Source organism: Oncorhynchus kisutch, linkage group LG3, assembly GCF_002021735.2.
Source record: "Oncorhynchus kisutch isolate 150728-3 linkage group LG3, Okis_V2, whole genome shotgun sequence".
Taxonomy (NCBI): Eukaryota; Metazoa; Chordata; class Actinopteri; order Salmoniformes; family Salmonidae; genus Oncorhynchus; species Oncorhynchus kisutch.
The window spans coordinates 38,843,665-38,862,439 of record NC_034176.2 but is presented as its reverse complement, the minus strand read 5'-3'; the positions used below and the strand labels follow the sequence as shown (position 1 = coordinate 38,862,439).

The window sequence follows — 18,775 nt, the reverse complement described above, 5'->3', positions numbered from 1 at the left end:
TGATCATCTACTGGATGCCAGATGATCTACTGTTAACAGAAACACCAGTCATCGTCACCTCCCGTCCTTGGCTAAAAGAGGTAATTACTTAGTTTACAGTATTAATTACCAACGTTAAAAATATATATTTTTTATCCATACATAACCCGGAGTATGCCTCCTTCTTTACCTAGTCACACCAGTCTAAGAACACTAAGAGGGGTAAATAGACATTTGGCAAAGGAGGACGTTTCCAAATGAGAAAGAATGTCATAGACATTTTTATTCAAAAGAGATTTGACACAAGAGCACTACAGTGCACATTCTCCTCATATAGACCAACAAGATAATATTTTACAACTGTAGATTTCCAAGAATTTTACATTTTGACAGAAGCCAAACAGCATTCACATTTTCATTACACCAAAATAAAGATTGAAATAGTCACGTTTGCGTCGCTTCAAGATGTTTTATGACACGATAAATTACTCTCATTCCACACAGTCCCAAACATAATTAACTATAGATGTCAACATTAAAGAAAACCTTTAAGGTTAAAACAGCACATCGGGCCCTATCTATTCGAGCTTCATCATGAACTGACAGAAATACAGCGCTGGAGTTTCACACAGGGCCCCTACCCTTTTGGGGGCCCTAGGGGAGATTTGCCATGGGGTGTAGAGAAAACGTTTCAGTTTTAAAGCTAGTTTTTTGCAATTCTATACATTTTGCCATGAGGCGGAGATACATTTTAGACATTTTAAAAGGAATTTCCTGAAATACCACACATTTTTCCATGACATGGCATGTAAATATGATATTTGAGTGACTAGGGGCTCCCTGGAGGTCAGGGCCCCTGGGGCTTGATTTATCAAGGTGTGTGCACAACAACAACAACAAAAAAGCCTCCAAACCTGCATACTTCAGTTTTCCCGCAAAGGTTGGTATTTATCCATTTTGAACATGACAGGAAAGTGGGCCTATATTCACACAAATCTCAAACCACGCACACAACTAGTGGTTGATCAACTGTATTGCGAGCAAATATTGCTATCTTGGGGAAAATGGAGGTATTTGATGCACGGGAATTATAACAATGGTAGGCTAATAAAAACATGAAAAAGCAGGCCTAATGATAAAACACATGCAGTTAATAAGCAGATCACATATCACCATGATGTCTAATATGTTTATTTTATGCAAAAGGAGGGTATATCCAGTGTTTGGCACTTGCTATAGGCGGCATGCATTTTTTTCCTGAAAAATATTAAAACATTCTGCCCACGCCTCTACAGAAATGTGATCAAATTTGCCATTGTGCTTTCTTTTAGAAACTCTTGTTCCAGGAGGACATTTTCCAGGTGGGGTTGTAGCACGCAAACAAACATAGTATGGCTCTGATTTATAAAAACAACGTGCACAGTATGTTGCCTGTGACAGTGTGATAAACCCCAACAAATTTGTTGCATATGCAAATCCTAGACTTCCACAAATGCCAGAATTTAGTAAGAAATGTACGTATAGTTGTTAAATGAGGCCCCTGCCCTTTGTTCCCGGTCAGTAATTCAGACATAGATAGCTGGACAGATTAATTTACCAATTTTTTTTGTTTTGCTGCCATGGGCTAATTAATTGAATGACACGAGTAAAACTACCGATGCACAACCAAATTTCAATATTGCGTTCAACAGTAAGTTGAGACCTTAAAATAAAAATACAAAATTTTAATGATTGGGTCGGGGTACCCCCTAGCAGCCGGCGACCACCTACGTCGCTTATGCCCAGGGCCGGCCCTGGACTCTCACGTACGACCTTTAACCTTTTAGAGAATGACATTCATTTGTGCATACTGTAGCAAAACCTTTTGCAATGTTAACCCAAATGCTCTAAGCTGTTTCCATTGCAAAACAAACCGTTTTACTACGGTTTGCATTAATGAATACGACCCAGGTAAGGCACCAGAAAATAAGTGCCTGGAGAGGATTGGTAATGTAACTGATTACAAACCAACCGTTAGGCTACTTTATCTGATTTTGGAATTAAAGTTTAGCCACGAGGCTCAATGACACCGTGGATGGACAATGTACAGTTTTTCATAACAATAATATGTTTTAAAAACATTGTCAACATGGAAAACAACCAACAAACTTTCACAGGTGAACAAGAGACATTTGATCAATCATAAAGGTAAATATAGGTTGACATTATTCATTAGAATAAATATACTGAACAAAAATATAAAACGCAACATGTAAAGTGTTGTTTCATGAGCTGAAATAAAAGATCCCAGAAATGTTCCATATGCACAAAAAGCTTCTTAAATTTTGTGCACAAATTTGTTTACATCCCTGTTAGTGAGCATTTCTCATTTACCAAAATAATTCATCCACCTGACAGGTGTGGCACGTCATTACATAGCACCTTGTGCTGAGGACAATAAAAAGGCCACTCTAAAATATGCAGTTTTGGCAGATGTCTCAAGTTGAGGGAACATGAATTTGGCATGCTGACCGCATGAATGTCCACCAGAGCTGTTACCAAAGAATTTAATGTTCAATTCTCTACCATAAGCCACCTCCAACGTCATTTGAGAGAATTTGGCAGTATGTCCAATCGGACTCATAACCGCAGACCACGTGTAATCACACCAGCCCAGGACCTCCACCGTCTTCACCTGCAGGATCCTTTGAGACCAGCCACCCGGACAGTTGATGAAACAAAGGAGTATTTCTGTCTGCAATAAAGCCCTTTTATGGGGAAAAAACACATTCTGATTGGCTGGTCCTGCGCAGTCATGTGAAATCCGTAGATTTGGGCCTAATGATTATATTTCAATTGACTGATGTCTTATATGAACTGTACCTCAGTAAAATAGTTGCATTTCTATTTTTGAGATATATCTATATATGCCGCAGGTGAGATGATCGGTTTTGATATCTGTGCTTGAGATGATAGCTGGTGGACAACAGTTTAACAACTTACAACCTACAAAAGAGGGTAGACCGTTTCAGAGAAAACAATCCAATAACCCGTACAGTATGATACAGTTGAAGTCGGAAGTTTACATACGCCGTAGCCAAATACATATAATCCTTGTAAAAAGTCCCTGTCTTAGGTCAGTTAGGATCACCACTTTATTTTAAGAATGTGAAATGTCAGATTAATAGTAGAGAATTATTTATTTCAGCTTTTATTTCTTTCATCACATTCCCAGTGGGTTTACATACACTCAATTAGTGTTTGGTAGCATTGCATTTAAAATAGCTTAACTTAGGTCAAACGTTTTAGGTAGCCTTCCACAAGCTTCCCGCAATATATTGGGTGAATTTTGGCCCATTCCTCCTGACACAGCTGGTGTAACTGAGTCAGGTTTGTAGGCCTCCTTGCTCGCACACACTTTTTCTGACAACAAATTGTCTATGGAATTGAGGTCAGGACTTTGTGATGGCCACTCCAATTCCTTGAATTTGTTGTCCTTAAGCCATAACTTTGGAAGTATGCTTGGGGTCATTGTCAATTTGGAAGACCCATTTGCGACCAAGCTTTAACTTCCTGACTGATGTCTTCAGATGTTGCTTCAATATAGCCACATTGTTTTCCATCCTTGTGATGCCATCTATTTTGTGACATGCACCAGTTCATCCTGCAGCCAAGTACCCCCACAACATGATGCTGCCACCCCCGTGCTTCACGGTTGGGATGGTGTGCTTCGGCTTGCATGCCTCCCTTTTCCTCCAAACAAAACGGTCATTATGGCCAAACAGTTCTTTTTTTGTTTTATCAGACCAGAGGACATTTCTCCATGTACAGTTGAAAAATCATAGTCTATGCTTTTTATGGCGGTTTTTGAGCAGTGGCTTCTTCCTTGCTGAGCACCCTTTCAGGTTATGTCGATAAAGGACTCGTTTTACTGTGGATATACATACTTATGTACCCGTTTCCTGCAGCATCTTTGCTGTTGTTCTGGGATTGATTTGTACTTTTTGCACCAAAGTACGTTTATCTCTAGGAGACAGAACGCGTCTCCTTCCTGAGCGGTATGACGGCTGCGTGGTCCCATGGTGTTTATACTTTGTACTATTGTTTGTACAGATGAACATGGTACCTTCAGGCATTTGGAAATTGCTCCCAAGGATGAACCAGACTTGTGGAGGTCTACAATTGTTTTTCTGAGGTCTTGGCTGATTTCTTTTGATTTTCCCATGTCAAGCAAAGAGGCACTGAGTTTGAAGGTAGGCCTTGAAATACATCCACAGGTACACCTCCAATTGACCCAAATTATGTCAATTAGCTTATCAGAAGCTTCTAAAGCCATGACATAATTTTCTGGAATTTTCCAAGCTGTTTAAATTAAAGGCACAGTCAACTTAGTGTATGTTCTTCTGACCCACTGGAATTGTGATACAGTGAATTATAAGTGAAATAATCTGTCTGTAAACAATTGTAGGAAAAATGACTTGTGTCATGCACAAAGTAGATGACCTAACCGACTTGCCAAAACTATAGTGGTTAAAAATTAACTTCAACCTAAGTGTATGTCAACTTCCGACTTCAACTGTAGGTAAATGGTAGTTACAGCACAGAAATACAGAACCAAGAGCCAAATGTTAGCTCATGAACCAAAATATAGAACTAGAGGATTAGCATGTACATTGCGATACCTGGGCCCATATTCAAGAAAACATCTCAGAGTAGGACTGCTGAACTCAGATCAGTTCCCCCAGCAATATAATTTGATTCATTACGATCTTGAAGGCCCTGGTCTTAAACTGGCCCGAGCTAGGTACTTTTGTTGAGAACAATTCTCTCTCATTACTTAGTTATTATGGCAGCTCAATATAAGTCTTCTCACAGGCATTTCATGTCAGTGCAAACAATTCGGAAGTCTCAACGGCAGAACATGACAGAAAGGCTGGAAGCCATCATGCACACTGCATATAAGTGAGTGCAGTCTGCTGATGACAGTGTCAGCAATTCACAGGTCATGGCCTCCTACGTTAAACACTAAGGTGAAACAAAAGACAAAAAAAAGATTAATCTCACAGTATTAAAAAAAAAAGTTTAAAAAAAAAAAGGGTCACGTTTGATTTATTTGGGCCGAGATGGTCCGAGAACGGTTCATTTGTCGCAGTTGAAGTATTATTGAGGTAAGGGAATTGTTATGTAGTAAAGCTATGTATGGCAGACAGCATGTTCGTTGTATGTTTAAAAATCTACATCCTCATTTGTGCTCCTTCACATAGAGCATCCCTCAGACGACATCCCAAATGGCATCCTATTCCCTACAGAGAGCACACCTTTTGACTAGACCCCTAGTCAAAAGTAGTGCACTATAAAGAGAATAGGGTGCCATTTGGGATGGAGCCGTAGACTACCCAGCTCTCCCTCTCAGTAGAAGCGTTTGCGGCTGTTCTCCTTCCAGCGCCCATACATGACCACTGCCACCACCCCCAGTACAAAGATACCAATGACAGAGAAGACTATGGTGAAGAAGAGCTGGACTCCACTCATCCCCTCTTCTTGCACCTCCACTGTAACGAGAGACAAACAACCATGAAGAAAGAAAAATGACCTCATGCTACAGTTCAATTGAAACTGGACGGACAAAACCAATTATCACACCTTTTCTGAAACAAAATCAAACCATGACGTGAAACTGTTCGCTTGTATCATCTTACCTTTGTTCAAGTGCTCAAAGTTATCAACACTGGGGATGAGCTCTTCCTCCTCCTCTTCCTCCGGAGTACGCTCCACAGTCAGCTGGTACAGCTTCATAGAGATGAGATCATGGTTGTCTGGGAAATGAGAGGAAGGAAGAAATACATTTGACATTTTAGTCATTTAGCAGACACTCTTAGCCAGAGTGACTTACAGGAGCAATTAGTGTTAATTGCCTTGCTAAAGGGCACATCGGCAGATTTTTCACCTAGTTGGCTCAGGGATTAGAACCAGCAACCTTTCAGTTACTGGCCCAACGCCCTTAAACGCTAGGCTATCTGCCACACATAAATCAATACAATCCAACATTTAACATTTCACACTTTATTCAGACAGCTGGAAACATAGAGGGAGACAGGAAAGTGGAAGCACAGTAGGAAGGGTGGACTTGGGGATCAAACCCAGGTCTCCAGCGTTACCGTTCGACCACAGGCTCTCCACCATTCTCCATTCAGAAATTACAGATCCGATTGCCATGAACAGATTTCAAAAACCAGTGAGAAGAATGCAAATGGTGAACCACAAAAACAGTGTTGTTCTGAGATGTTCATAGAGGCCAAGTACCTGACAGGTCTCCAGTAACAGAGGAGGCTCCAAAGAAGTAGCCCCGAGGTAGACGTACCCCTGGAAGGTCCAGACAGTCCTGCCACTCCTGTTTACCGTCAACGTCTATCTGTATCTGTAGGTCAGGAGGTCAAACATAGGTCAATAAATATGTAATGTTAGTGAACAGTTTATTGAACATGGTGCTTTGTGTGTTTCTCTCACCGTCAGTCGGTTTTTGGTGTATCTGATGAGGAGGAAGGTGTCATGGGGGATGTTGCGCACCAGGGCTGTGCACCCGCCAAGCTCTGTGGACTGGCCATCACGATCGTGCTCATAAGCAAGAGTCCCGTTCCCCACCATCCCAGAAACGTATGGAAAGACCCTCTACAGAGACAGAGGAAGTTGTGATAAGCCAGCTGATAATGTCAATCAGTGACCAGGGGGATACTGCGAGAGACTGGATGCTGCGAGATTACTTATCCAGAGTCAGATGAACTCATGGATACCATTTTTATGTATGAAGGAAGTTAAGGGGTTATTTCGTGAGCCAATGCTAACTATCCCTTTAAAACACAGTGGTTGCATCTGAAATGGCACCCTATTTACTATGGAGTGCACTACTTTGGTCAAAAGAAGTTCACTATGAGTCATTCCACCTCAAAAAGCACAAGCAAGAGGATTGACAAGCATCATCTCTGATTGTTCCGAAATTGTTCCAGTTAGAAACAAATAATATTAACATTCCTGAAACATTTAGTTGATTAAGTTGGTCTTTGAGAAATTAAGATAATTGATTGAACCCAAAGTGGCCAATTTAATTAATAGGATTCATATAATATTCAATAAATATAGTACCTAACATCTGACTTGGACCAAACTTTTTTTCTCACAATGAGTGAGGAATCACTCACATGAGGAATCCAGAAAATGGTCAAAAGCCATCCATGGACCCCCCCCACGCCAATCCGACCCAAACAACATGTATATAGTAGATTGTGTGTAAACATTTCTAAAAACATAACTCCAATTTGACATTATGGGTTATTGTGTGTATGCACACACTATACCCCATAATGTCAGTGGAATTATTAATTTGTAAATTAATAAAAAATGAAAAGTTGAAGCCAAAAGATGACTGTAATTTGGGTAAACTGTCCCTTTAACATTGAGGGATTCTAATATTATTACGCATAAACAGCACCATCTAGTGGCCAGAACCTGTTAATTTCAGGATGATTCAATGACTAATTTCCTTGAATGGAAAAAAAAAAACGAAATTCACTGGGAATACTTTACATAGTATGAAGAAACAATGCTCAGTTGCAGCTCCATACTATGTATTACGCAAAAATAACTGATACTGTATACTCATTGTTGGGGTGGGATTGTCGTGGGGGGGGGGGGGGGGGGTGGATTTTTACAATTTCTTTGGATTCCTCATGTCTTACTCATTGTTAGAAAAAAAAGTTGTCCAAATCAAATGTTAGGTACCATATCTATTGAATATTATATGAATCCTTTTAAATTAAACATTTTAATCTCAAATTTGGGTGAAATCAATTCTTAATTTCACAGAGATCTAATTATATTTAACCTAAAATTGTTGCAGGAATGATAATCGTATCTATTTCTAACTACAGAAATGATTTCTGAACAATCGGAGATGGTGGGTGTCATGGCTTTTTGAAATGACCCCTATTTAGAAAATATGTTGCCATTTAAGAGACAATCAGTGACTAAATGCATTCGTACATCACATATTGCATGACACAATAGGGATGAGACATGCATGATGTGGGTTAGTCAACAATGATGAGATAGGTGGAGTGTTGAGGATAGAAATAAATAAGCATGCACTGTTCAATTCAGCCAGAGGATGACTGGGATTGGCTGATAGGTTACTGTAGGTTACTGTAGCTACCTGAGTCGAAGGATTGTACTTCTTCTGTGTGCCCAAGAGCGATGCAAGAAAACACAGGATGCAGCGTAAACACACAACATTGCACACCCAAACCAATTATACATGATTGAGTGTTTGGGAATAGACAAACCCCCATCACTAATACGTTTTGGGGGTGTCCACCTGAGTATGTGTGTATGAGTGAGCATGTAATACCTCATGGTTCTTATTTTCATTGGGGTAGGTGTCCACAAACACGCCAAGGCCAGTGAAGAGGTTCATGTTTCCAAACACAGGACCTGCAGGTGATAAACCCTGGCAGTCAACACTTTACGAAGAACATGCTGAGATCCTTGTAATATTACCACAACACTTGAGACTATCTTTTAACCTTGGTGTGTGTCCCAAATGGTACCCTCAAAATGGTACCCTATGGGCGGTGGACAAACGTTGTGCACTATATAGGGGATAGGGTGCACTTTGGGAAGTAACCCTGGTTTGTGTGTTAGACAGTGCAAGCTCAGTACCAGTCTGCATGCGTTCTTTGGTATACCACAGAGCCATTCCATCTCCATTCAGGTTCTTCTTCCCGTGGCCGTGGATCTTAAAGTGCACCTGCAGCTCCCAGTCCCGCAGGAAACAGGGCTGCAGTAGGAGCGCATACAGACAGTATGGGGAATGAGGAAAAGACTGTTGTGGCATGGCATGTTAGCTGTCGTAGTATATTGAAATGCTATGTGCTATAGAGTTGTACGTGTAGTCAGGAAGCATAAGCCTAATTGATGGTATTAGTCACTACAAATGAGGTGATGCGTTTGCCATACGTTGTGGCTTGTCTGCTAGGCCTATAGATAGACTACGATGTATTACGTGCAGTAGGGGTTTCAGATTGTTCAATGATAAGCAGCAGTGTGCTGGTGTTTACTTCGGGATGGAAAGAGCTGAACTCACAACGCGGCTCCACACTGCTCCTTGTCTGCTCTGCAAGTCAGGGGTCAGTCGCACATGCTCAGTGGTGATCATGGCATTGCCCATCAGGTCCCAATAAGAGGAACTGGAGGAGCCCAACCCTACACAAACACAATCAATCAATATGTATAACTTGATATAGGCCATTTACAAAAGGGACATCTTTGTCCAATGTTCTCACCATTGGATCACAACAATGTGAAAATTACCTTTGCTCACCTTTGAGAACAAATATGGATTTGTCAAGACCTTTTAGACAAGGGACCAATTTGTAAAATACTTATCTACCAATAAAGTCAATACTAAATGGTTGTTTAATGTGGCGATCCACTTTGGATTACACAACGCTCCAAAAAGGTTAACTACACCCTATTATTTTACTGTCAATAATCTACCCGCTTCCGTTGTGTGTAATCAAATGCAATTGCATGACGTGGTGTCACTTGTTTTTTGCCCTAACACTACATAGCTGATTCAAATAATAAAATATTGATGAGCCGATTATTTTAATTAGGATGGCAATAAACAAAACGTGCGCCCCTTGGCGTCCCCAAGACCGAGATTGGGCAACCCTGTACTGTTAGCTACTTGAGTTAACACTATCCTGCCAATACCCATATCGTACAGACAATAATACTATACTTATCTGCTGAATACTTCAATAGTGTTTTTGTACACTACAAACGTAAATGTTTGTGAACATTGTCTGGAAAGCAAAACAATAGTTACTGATTGCGAAACCAACGCAAGCAAAGCGTTTGGATAGCCTACCTTGGTATGGTTTGGTAAGAGAGTACTCCCTTTTCAAAAAGTCATCCATCTCGTATCCATCGTCTGCCAGACACTGGCAGGTTAAAAGAAGAACAGCCGCAAACCGACATGTTAATTCATGAATGTTTCGCTGATTCAACATTAAATCAAATATTTTAAAACTGCCCATCCGAAACCGATTAGACTTATTCATGGTGGAGAACAGCATCCCGTCAGCAACACAAAAAAAAGTGCTTCCGGGTCACGGAATTTCGTAATAGTAGAAAAGCGTTATTAACCTGTATTTATTCATGATGTATAAATAATTGTCAAAACATCAACAATGATTCATATTTGTTCATATTTAAGTAGCATTTGCATTTAATGTGGGGGTTAAAAAAGTTTCAAAGTCAATAAATGCCCCCGATGCAAATAACAAGAGAAAAAAACTAGTATTTGTGCCCATGTAAAAGTGGGTGGGGAGTACTCAGTAGGGCAGGATTCCCCAACCGGCCGCTTTTGGTTTTATTTGGCCCTCAAGTCTTCTGAGAAAAGAAAACCACAACAAAAAACTGTTTTGATTGTTGGACATAAAATACTGTAAAAAAAAAACACCAGGAAATCTTCTCTAAGTGATTTTAATTTAAGAAATCTGTTCCCAAGTATTCCCACACATAATAGAGAGATACGTGATCAAATCCAATTTTATTGGTCACATACACATGGTTAGAAGATGTTATTGCGAGTGTAGCGAAATGCTTGTGCTTCTAGTTCCGACAGTGCAGCAATATCAACAAGTAACCTAACAATTCCACAACAACTACCTAATACACACAAATCTCAGTAAAGGGATGGAATAAGAATATGTACATATAAATATATGGATGAGCAATGACTGAGCGGTATAGGCAAGATGCAATAGATGGTATAAATTACAGTATATACATATGGGATGAATAATGCAAGATATGTAAACATCATTATTAAAGTGGTATTAATAAAGTGACTAAAGTGAATAAAGTGACTAGTGACGAGTGGCCAATTATTTCAAGTCTGTATGTAGGCAGCAGTCTCTGTGTGTTAGTAATGGCTGTTGGTCCCAGCTTTGATGCACCTGCTGACTGGAACGAATTGCAAAAATTGCTGAAGTTGGAGACTTTTATCTCCCTCACCAACTTCAAACATCTGCTATCTGAGCAGCTAACCGATCGCTGCAGCTGTACATAGTCTATCGGCAAATAGCCCACCCATTTTTACCTACCTCATCCCCATAATGTTTTTATTTATTTACTTTTCTGCTCTTTTGCACACCAATATCTCTACCTGTACATAACCATCTGATCATTTATCACTCCAGTGATAATCTGCAAAATTGTAATTCTTCGCCTACCTCATGCCTTTTGCACACAATGTATATAGACTCCCCTTTTTTTCTTCCTATTGTGTTATTGACTTGTTAATTGTTTACTCCATGTGTAACTCTGTGTTGTCTGCTCACACTGCTATGCTTTATCTTTGCCAGGTCGCAGTTGCAAATGAGAACTTGTTCTCAACTAGCCTACCTGGTTAAATAAAGGTGAAATAAAAATTTTAAAAATAAACCTGTACTGACCTCACCTTCTGGATGGTAGCGGTTGTAGAGGCAGTGGCTCGGGTGGTTGTTGTCCTTGGTATTATCCTTGATGATCTTTTTGGCCTTCCTGTGATATCGGGTGCTGTAGGTGTCCTGGAGGGCAGGTAGTTTGCCCCCGGTGATGCCTTGTGCAGACCGCACCACCCTGTGATACAGCCCGACAGGATGCTCTCAATTGTGCATATGTAAAAGTTGGTATGTAAAAGTTGGTGAGGGTTTTAGGTGACAAGCCACATTTCTTCAGCCTCCTGTGGTTGAAGAAGCGCTGTTGCGCCTTCTTCACAACACTGTCTGTGTGGGTGGACCATTTCAGTTTGTCCGTGATGTTTATGCCGAGAAACTTAACTTTGCACCTTCTCCACTGCTGTCCTGTCGATGTGGAGAGGGAGGTGCTCCCTCTGCTGTTTCCTGAAGTCCACGATCATCTCCTTTGTTTTGTTGACCTTGAGTGAGAGGTTGTTTTCCTGACACCACACTCCAAGTGCCCTCACCTCCTCCCTACAGGCTGTCTTGTCGTTGTTGGTGATCAAGCTTACTACTGTTGTGTCGTCTGCAAACTTGATGATCGAGTTGGAGGTGTGCATGACCACGCAGTCATGGGTGAACAGGGAGTACAGGAGGGGGCTGAGCACTCACCCTTGTGGGGCCCCAGTGTTGAGATTCAATGAAGTGGAGATGTTGTTTCCTTTCTTTGCCCCGTGGGGGCGGCCCGTCAGGAAGTCCAGGACCCAGTTGCACAGGGCGGAGTTGAGACCCAGGGCCTCAAGCTTAATGAGTTTGGAGGGTACTATGGTGTTGAATGCTGAGCTGTAGACAATGAACAACATTCTTACATAGGTATTCCTCTTGTCCAGATGGGATAGGGCAGTGTGTAAGCAAGGTTTGAAATTATTATGTTTTAGTCAAACATATATTTTGACTCAAGAAAGAAATCGGCCAGTGGTTGAATCTAGTTGATGATCCCTGCAGTAGGGTCCGTAGAATCTGGTGTCATTTATGGGGCTCTGAGTAATACAGAGTGTTGCTAGCCATTTATTCTGCAAATTACACTGGCCACAATGCAAATCAATGTATATGCATTACATATGTGCCGATGTAAAAGTGTGGTGGTAAGTACTCAGTAGTCTGTAGAATCTATATATAGTATGGTGTTAGTTCATGGTGGACTGAGGTCTATATGCTCAGCAACACTTTCTACTCCCTAATCTCCATTGGTCCCAAAGCAATACACTGTAGACCTCTATATATGTTGTCATTTCATTATAGCCTATATAAGGGAGTTGGTCGCAGATGTCTGGTGTTGGTGGAGGGACTGGTATAGAGTGGACCTATAGTAGGAGTTGACTGTACTGATAGTGACGCTGTTGTCTGTGGTGACCTACTGATAAATACATAGACCTGAACAATTTGACACAGATGATAAATTAAAAATCATGCTGTTGAACCACCAAATCTGAAACTGAAATTGTATGGGGGTGACAGGGATGTTGGGGAGGATCAGAAAGTTATATAAAAATAACATTTTTAGATTTTCATGCTATTTCAATGGCAATACATTCTATTAAGCAGCAAGTTGCAAAACGTTGCAATGGCCAATTGGAAAGCCCATTGTCACTAAAGGTAGTGCCAAAAATCTTAGGAATATGTGTGACAAGAATAGTGGTAACATTCAAAGTCTTGTTTTGACCAAACCTTTGAGCCCGTCACCCATATGTAATGAGATAGGAGATGAGGATGACAGCACAAACGTAAGTCAGTGCCACACAGTCAAAGACTAATGGCAGTGGTGGAAAAAAGTAACCAATTGTCATACTTGAGTAAAAGTAAAGATACCTTAACAGAAAATGACTCAAGTAAAAGTGAAAGTCACCCAGTAATATTCTACTTGAGTAAAAGTCTAAAAGTATTGGGTTTAAAATGTACTTAAGCATCAAAGCACTGGCTTACTGGTGCTCTTCCATGCCATCTCTAGGAGGGGTGCGTCACTTGAGTGGGTTTAGTCACTGACATGGTCTTCCTGTCTGGGTTGGCACCCCCCTCGGGTTGTGCCATGGCAGAGATCTTTGTGGGCTATACTCGGCCTTGTCTCAGGATGGTAAGTTGGTGGTTGAAGATATCCCTCTAATGGTGTGGGGGCTGTGCTTTGGCAAAGTGGGTGGGGTTATATCCTGCCTGTTTGGCCCTGTCCGGGGGTATCATCGGATGGGGCCACAGTGTCTCCTGACCCCTCCTGTCTCAGCCTCCAGTATTTATGTTGCAGTAGTTTATGTGCCAGGGGACTAGGGTCAGTCTGTTATATATATGGAGTATTTCTCCTGTCTTATCAGGTGTCCTGTGTGAATTTAATTTAAGTATGCTCTCTCTAATTATCTCTTTCTCTCTCTCAGAGGACCTGAGCCCTAGGACCATGCCTCAGGACTACCTGGCATGATGACTCCTTGCTGTCCCCAGTACACCTGGCCGTGCTGCTGCTCCAGTTTCAACTGTCAACTCATCTTGGCCATGTTCTGTTATAATCTCCACCCGGCACAGCCAGAAGAGGACTGGCCACCCCTCATAGCCTGGTTCCTCTCTAGGTTTATTCCTAGGTTTTGGCCTTTCTAGGGAGTTTTTCCTAGCCACCGTGCTTCTGCACCTGCATTGCTTGCTGTTTGGAGTTTTAGGCTGTGTTTCTGTACAGCACTTTGAGATATCAGCTGATCTAAGAAGGGCTATATAAATACATTTGATATCTGTACAAATTGGTATCACTGATTGTGTTGGCGTATCTCTAGATTGTCAAAAGGATGTAGAATCTGTTACTTTTCTATGCAACTCAGAATAGTGTTGAGTTCAAGTACAGCTATTGCAAATTACAGCCATCATTTTACTGACAAATATCATTTGATTTGATTTAGTCTTAAAGTGGACTGTGACACATTTATACATTCTATTGCTAGTGACAAGGTGAAATTAAACAAAATGGTACAAACAGAATGTAACTGAGGCTCAGGTACAAAATCTATTGCCCTTGGAGAGTTTAAATGAGGGAATGTCAACTGCTCAGAGAAGACCCTCAGATTGCTATCTTAATATGCAAAATGTACACACCTTTGAGGATAAAGAACCTGCTACTGATCTTCATCTTGATGTAGCCAAGAGTTCATATGATGGAGTGTCAGTGGTGCAGCCAAATCAAATCTCAGACACCCAAGGTATTGGGAATGAATACTACCACTTAGAGACAGAAAGCTGTGGTAGAGGTGTATCAGATGAGGAAATTGTAATCAGATGAGCAACATGCAAATGGAGAAGTTGACATCGAAATAAACGAGGATACACTGAAGTGTGTGTTGTCAGATGAGGCAATTAGGATTCAGGCTTGCCACTCCAAACAATGGTGTGTTAACGTTGACTCGTGACGAATTGGAGAGGATTCATTCCGAAAGAAGTGGTCGGTATTTTAAAAGGTTGTCATGGGTATGCTTACCTGCACCTCCGAGAAGTGTCCAGAAAAGTTGGATCCGCAGCATCTGCCTTTCAGAAAACAGTTTTGGTGTTTATGTGTGAATGTTCTCTATAGCAGTCTTGTGAGAAGGCAATGTGAATACGCTTTTTTTCTAAAAAGTCACGCGAGACTGTGTTAACATGAGTTGTCGGAGAGGAAATTACTTTGTTGAAAGAAGTTAAGGTTTTAAGCAAAAAGCCCTCAGAGACCTTCTCACAGGCTGCTTGCGCTAAGCATTCTTTTAAAAAAAACTGACTCTAAAAAGAAAAAAACAGGTTGCCCGGCATAATTAATTACCTGCTGATAAGCCATCAACTATGGATGGGCTTCCCATTGTTTTCAAACTGGTTAGGAAGGTTTATACAACCAGAAAACACCTGGCCCAATGGGTAATCAGTTGTCTGGATTTCACAGAAAAGTCAGCATTCACACAGTTGCAATGTATTTCCGACGAACCGATATGAAATCAATATCAAATTTTTACTAATTAATAAAAAATGAAAAGCTGAAATGCCTTAAGTCAATAAGTATTCAACCCCTTTGTTTTGGCAAGCCTAAATAGGTTCAGGACTAAAAATGTTCTTAACAAGTCACATAATAAGTTGCATGGACTTACTCTGTGTGCAATAATAGTGTTTAACATGATTTTTGAATGACCACCTCATCTCTGTACCCCACTCATACAATTATCTTTAAGGTCCCTTAGTCAAGCATTGAATTTCAAACACAGATTCAACCACAAAGACCAAGTAGGTGTTCCAACGCCTCGCAAAGAAGGGCACCTATTGGTAGATGGGTAAACATAAAAAAGCAATCATTTCATTTCCCTTTGAGCATGGTGAAGTTATTAATTACACTTTGGATGGTGTATCAGTGCAATCAGTCACTACAAAGATACAGGCACCCTTCCTAACTCACTGGCCAGAGAGGAAGGAAACCGCTCAGGGATTTCACCATGAGGACGATGGTGACTTTAAAACCGTTACAGAGTTTAATGGCTTTGATAGGAGAAAACTGAGGCTGGATCAACAACATTGTAGTTACTCCACAATGCTAGCTTAATCAACAGAGTGAAAAGAAGGAAGCCTGTACAGAATACAAATATTCTAAAACATGCATCCTGTTTCAACAAGGCACTACAGTAATACTACAAAAATGTAACAGAGCAATTTAAAAAAATCTGAATACAATGTGTTATGTTTGGGGCAAATCCAATACAACACAATACTGAGTACCACTCTCCATATTTTCAAGCATAGTGGTGGCTGCATCATGTCATGTGTATGCTTGTAGTTGTTAAGGACTGAGGAGTTATTCAGGAGAAAAAAGTTAATGGAATAGAGCTTAGCACAGGCCAAATCCTAGAGGAAAACCTGGTTCAATCTGCTTTCCACCAAACACTGAGAGTTGAATTCACCATTCAGCAGGACAATAATCCAAAACACAAGGTCAAATTTACACTGGAGTTGCTTACCAAGAAGACAGTGAATGTTCCTGAGTGGCCAAGTTACAGTTTTGACTTAAATCTGCTTGAAAATCTATGGCAAGACCTGAAAATGATTGTCTAGCAATGATCAACAACAAATTTGACAGGGCTTGCAGAATTTTGAAAAGAATAATAGGCAAATGTTGCACAATCCAGTTGTGGAAAGTTCTTAGAGACTTACTGTATATACTGTATATAGGCATTGACTTTAGGATCATGGATAACACCAGATTATTTGAAGGTGGTTCCTACAGTCTGTACTGAGTACTCCCAACACTTTTACATCAGCACATAGAATAGTTTTTTCTCTATTTGCCTTTATGTCAATTACAGGCCTACAGTCTATTGCATTGCAGTGAATGGAGTGGATGGAATAGAAAGTGTTGCAGAGTATTTAGGACTGTGCCCCCCAAGAAATAACACCATATATAGACTCCAGTAGGGTCTGTAGAATATCTTCTTTACATTGATTTACTTAAGCTCCAAACATTTCTCATTGTGCCCCACTTTATAATATTATTTATCTTATATAAAGTAGTAATTCTCTTTAGTTTTAATTTTGTAATGTAGTTTTAACATTATGCGGTGTGCAAAGCTGCAAAAATGATTAATTTTGTATTATACATACAGCGTTTTAACGCAGACTTTATTTTGAAGGCAAAATCGGAAAACCGGAGGTCTTAATGTTGCTGTAGTGATGCTAATATTGCTCTCCCTACTTCAAAATAAGCCTGCCCACATTTCCCATTGGATGGTTCGGGTTTAAGCCCTTCAAACATTGGTTAAATCAACTGACCAGTAAAACCAGTGAATCCCGAAAGCCTGCTGTAGAGGGCGCAATTTGAACATTCGATCAAGTGAAGTGATTGAACCAAATACTCAGTGTACAAAGCGTTAAGAACACCTTCCTAATATAACACCCACCCTTTTTGCCCTCAGAACAGCCTCAATTTGTCTGGGCATGGACTCTACAAGGTGTCGTTCCACAGGGATGCTGGCCCATGTTGACTCCAATGCTTGCCACAGCTGTGTCAAGTTGGCTGGATGTCCTTTGGGTGGTGGACCATTCTTGACACAGATGGGAAACTGTTGAGCGTGAAAAACCCTGCAGCGCTGCGGTTCTTGACACAAACCGGTGAGCACAAACCGGTGTGCCTGGCACGTATTACCATAACTCATTCAAAGGCACTTAAATCTTTTGTCTTGCCCATTCACCTTCTGAATAGCACACATACACAATCCATCTCTCAGTTGTTTCAAGCTTAAAATTACTTCTTTAAGCTGTCTCTCCCCTTCATCTACACTGATTAAAGTAGATTTAACAAGTGACGTCAATAAGAGATCAAAGCTTTCACCTGGATTCACCGGGTCAGTCAATGTCATGGAAAAATATTAATATTTGGTACACTCAGTGTATATTTAAGCAATAAGGCCCAAGGAGGTCTTCGTGCCTGGACACAGCACTTAGCCGTGTTATATTGGTCATATATCACAAACCCCAGAAGTGCCTTATTGCTATTATAAATGGGTTACCAATGTAATTAGAGCAGTAAAAATACATGTTTTTCATACCCATGGTATGCAGTCTGATATACCATGGCTGTCAGCCAATCAGCATTCAGGGCTCGAACCACCCAGTTTATAATGAAGACTAGAGCTCAGTCAGCATTGCAATACTTGATATGAATTGTTTGGTTGCATGTAAAGTAGCCTACCATTCTCTGATGCCCATCTCTGAGAATTTACTATCTTTTTCTCCCTCATCTACTGTTAGGGATGTCAATCAAGGGCATCAGGTTTTAACATTACAACCTGAAGACAGTCGCTCATGTCCATGTCCCAGCACAGCAGGTAGTCTGCACTGGTGAGTGTGAAATGGAAGTTTATCACAGGCTCCTCAGAGCTCTGATGTCTGATTTCTTTGCTGTCACGTCCTCACATGCAGTTTCAACAGATTTGTTTAACGGAAAGCAACAGTATTAGGTATACCAAAGTCAAATAAAAGTGATAAAGATGCATGTTTACAAATGTACTTACAGTTGACCATTCATGTTAAAAAGAAGTGCTGGATTTATTTGGAACGATAGTCGAGAAAGTACTGTATAAGTAAAGTGTCCCAAAAGCAGGTCAACCCCTGTGAGTCAGCACTTCCTGATCCTGTTTATGTCTACTCATCCCTACTGTATCTCGTCTCACAAAGGGTGATAGTGGGTGCGATTAATGAAGTCCACTATTGACAGCTGATTGAAGCCAGACGTTTTCTGGCACTATCCTAGGAGGAATTACACTAATGCAGTTTACTGTGCA

General features: G+C 40.7%; 1 protein-coding gene across 2 annotated transcripts; it reads right to left on the bottom strand.

The window, feature by feature from the left end:
• Positions 1 to 237: 237 nt before the first annotated feature.
• lman2lb (lectin, mannose-binding 2-like b) lies at positions 238 to 10,117 on the bottom strand. 2 transcript variants are annotated; one of them, XM_020474563.2, is made up of 9 exons: positions 9,884 to 10,115; positions 9,095 to 9,213; positions 8,671 to 8,788; positions 8,360 to 8,442; positions 8,165 to 8,188; positions 6,466 to 6,627; positions 6,262 to 6,376; positions 5,658 to 5,774; positions 238 to 5,510 (listed from the first exon to the last, which is right to left on the bottom strand). In XM_020474563.2, the coding sequence occupies exons 1-9, from the start codon at positions 10,089 to 10,091 to the stop codon at positions 5,368 to 5,370; spliced, it is 1,089 nt and encodes a 362-aa protein (XP_020330152.1). In that variant the 5' UTR covers positions 10,092 to 10,115; the 3' UTR covers positions 238 to 5,367. The 2 variants fall into 2 exon arrangements, with proteins under 2 accessions (XP_020330152.1, XP_020330161.1); XM_020474572.2 differs by lacking the exon at positions 8,165 to 8,188 and having other exon boundaries at positions 9,884 to 10,117.
• Positions 10,118 to 18,775: the final 8,658 nt, after the last annotated feature.

Bases quoted from the DNA above. Each gene is read 5' to 3' on its own strand.
- lman2lb (XM_020474563.2), bottom strand. From the start codon at position 10,091: ATGCTGTTCTCCACCATGAATAAGTCTAATCGGTTTCGGATGGGCAGT. The intron at 9,214-9,883 runs GTAGGCTATCCA...GTGTTTGTGTAG, and splicing joins TCTTACCAAACCATACCAAG to GGTTGGGCTCCTCCAGTTCC. The intron at 5,511-5,657 runs GTAAGATGATAC...CTCTCGTTACAG, and splicing joins CTTTGAGCACTTGAACAAAG to TGGAGGTGCAAGAAGAGGGG.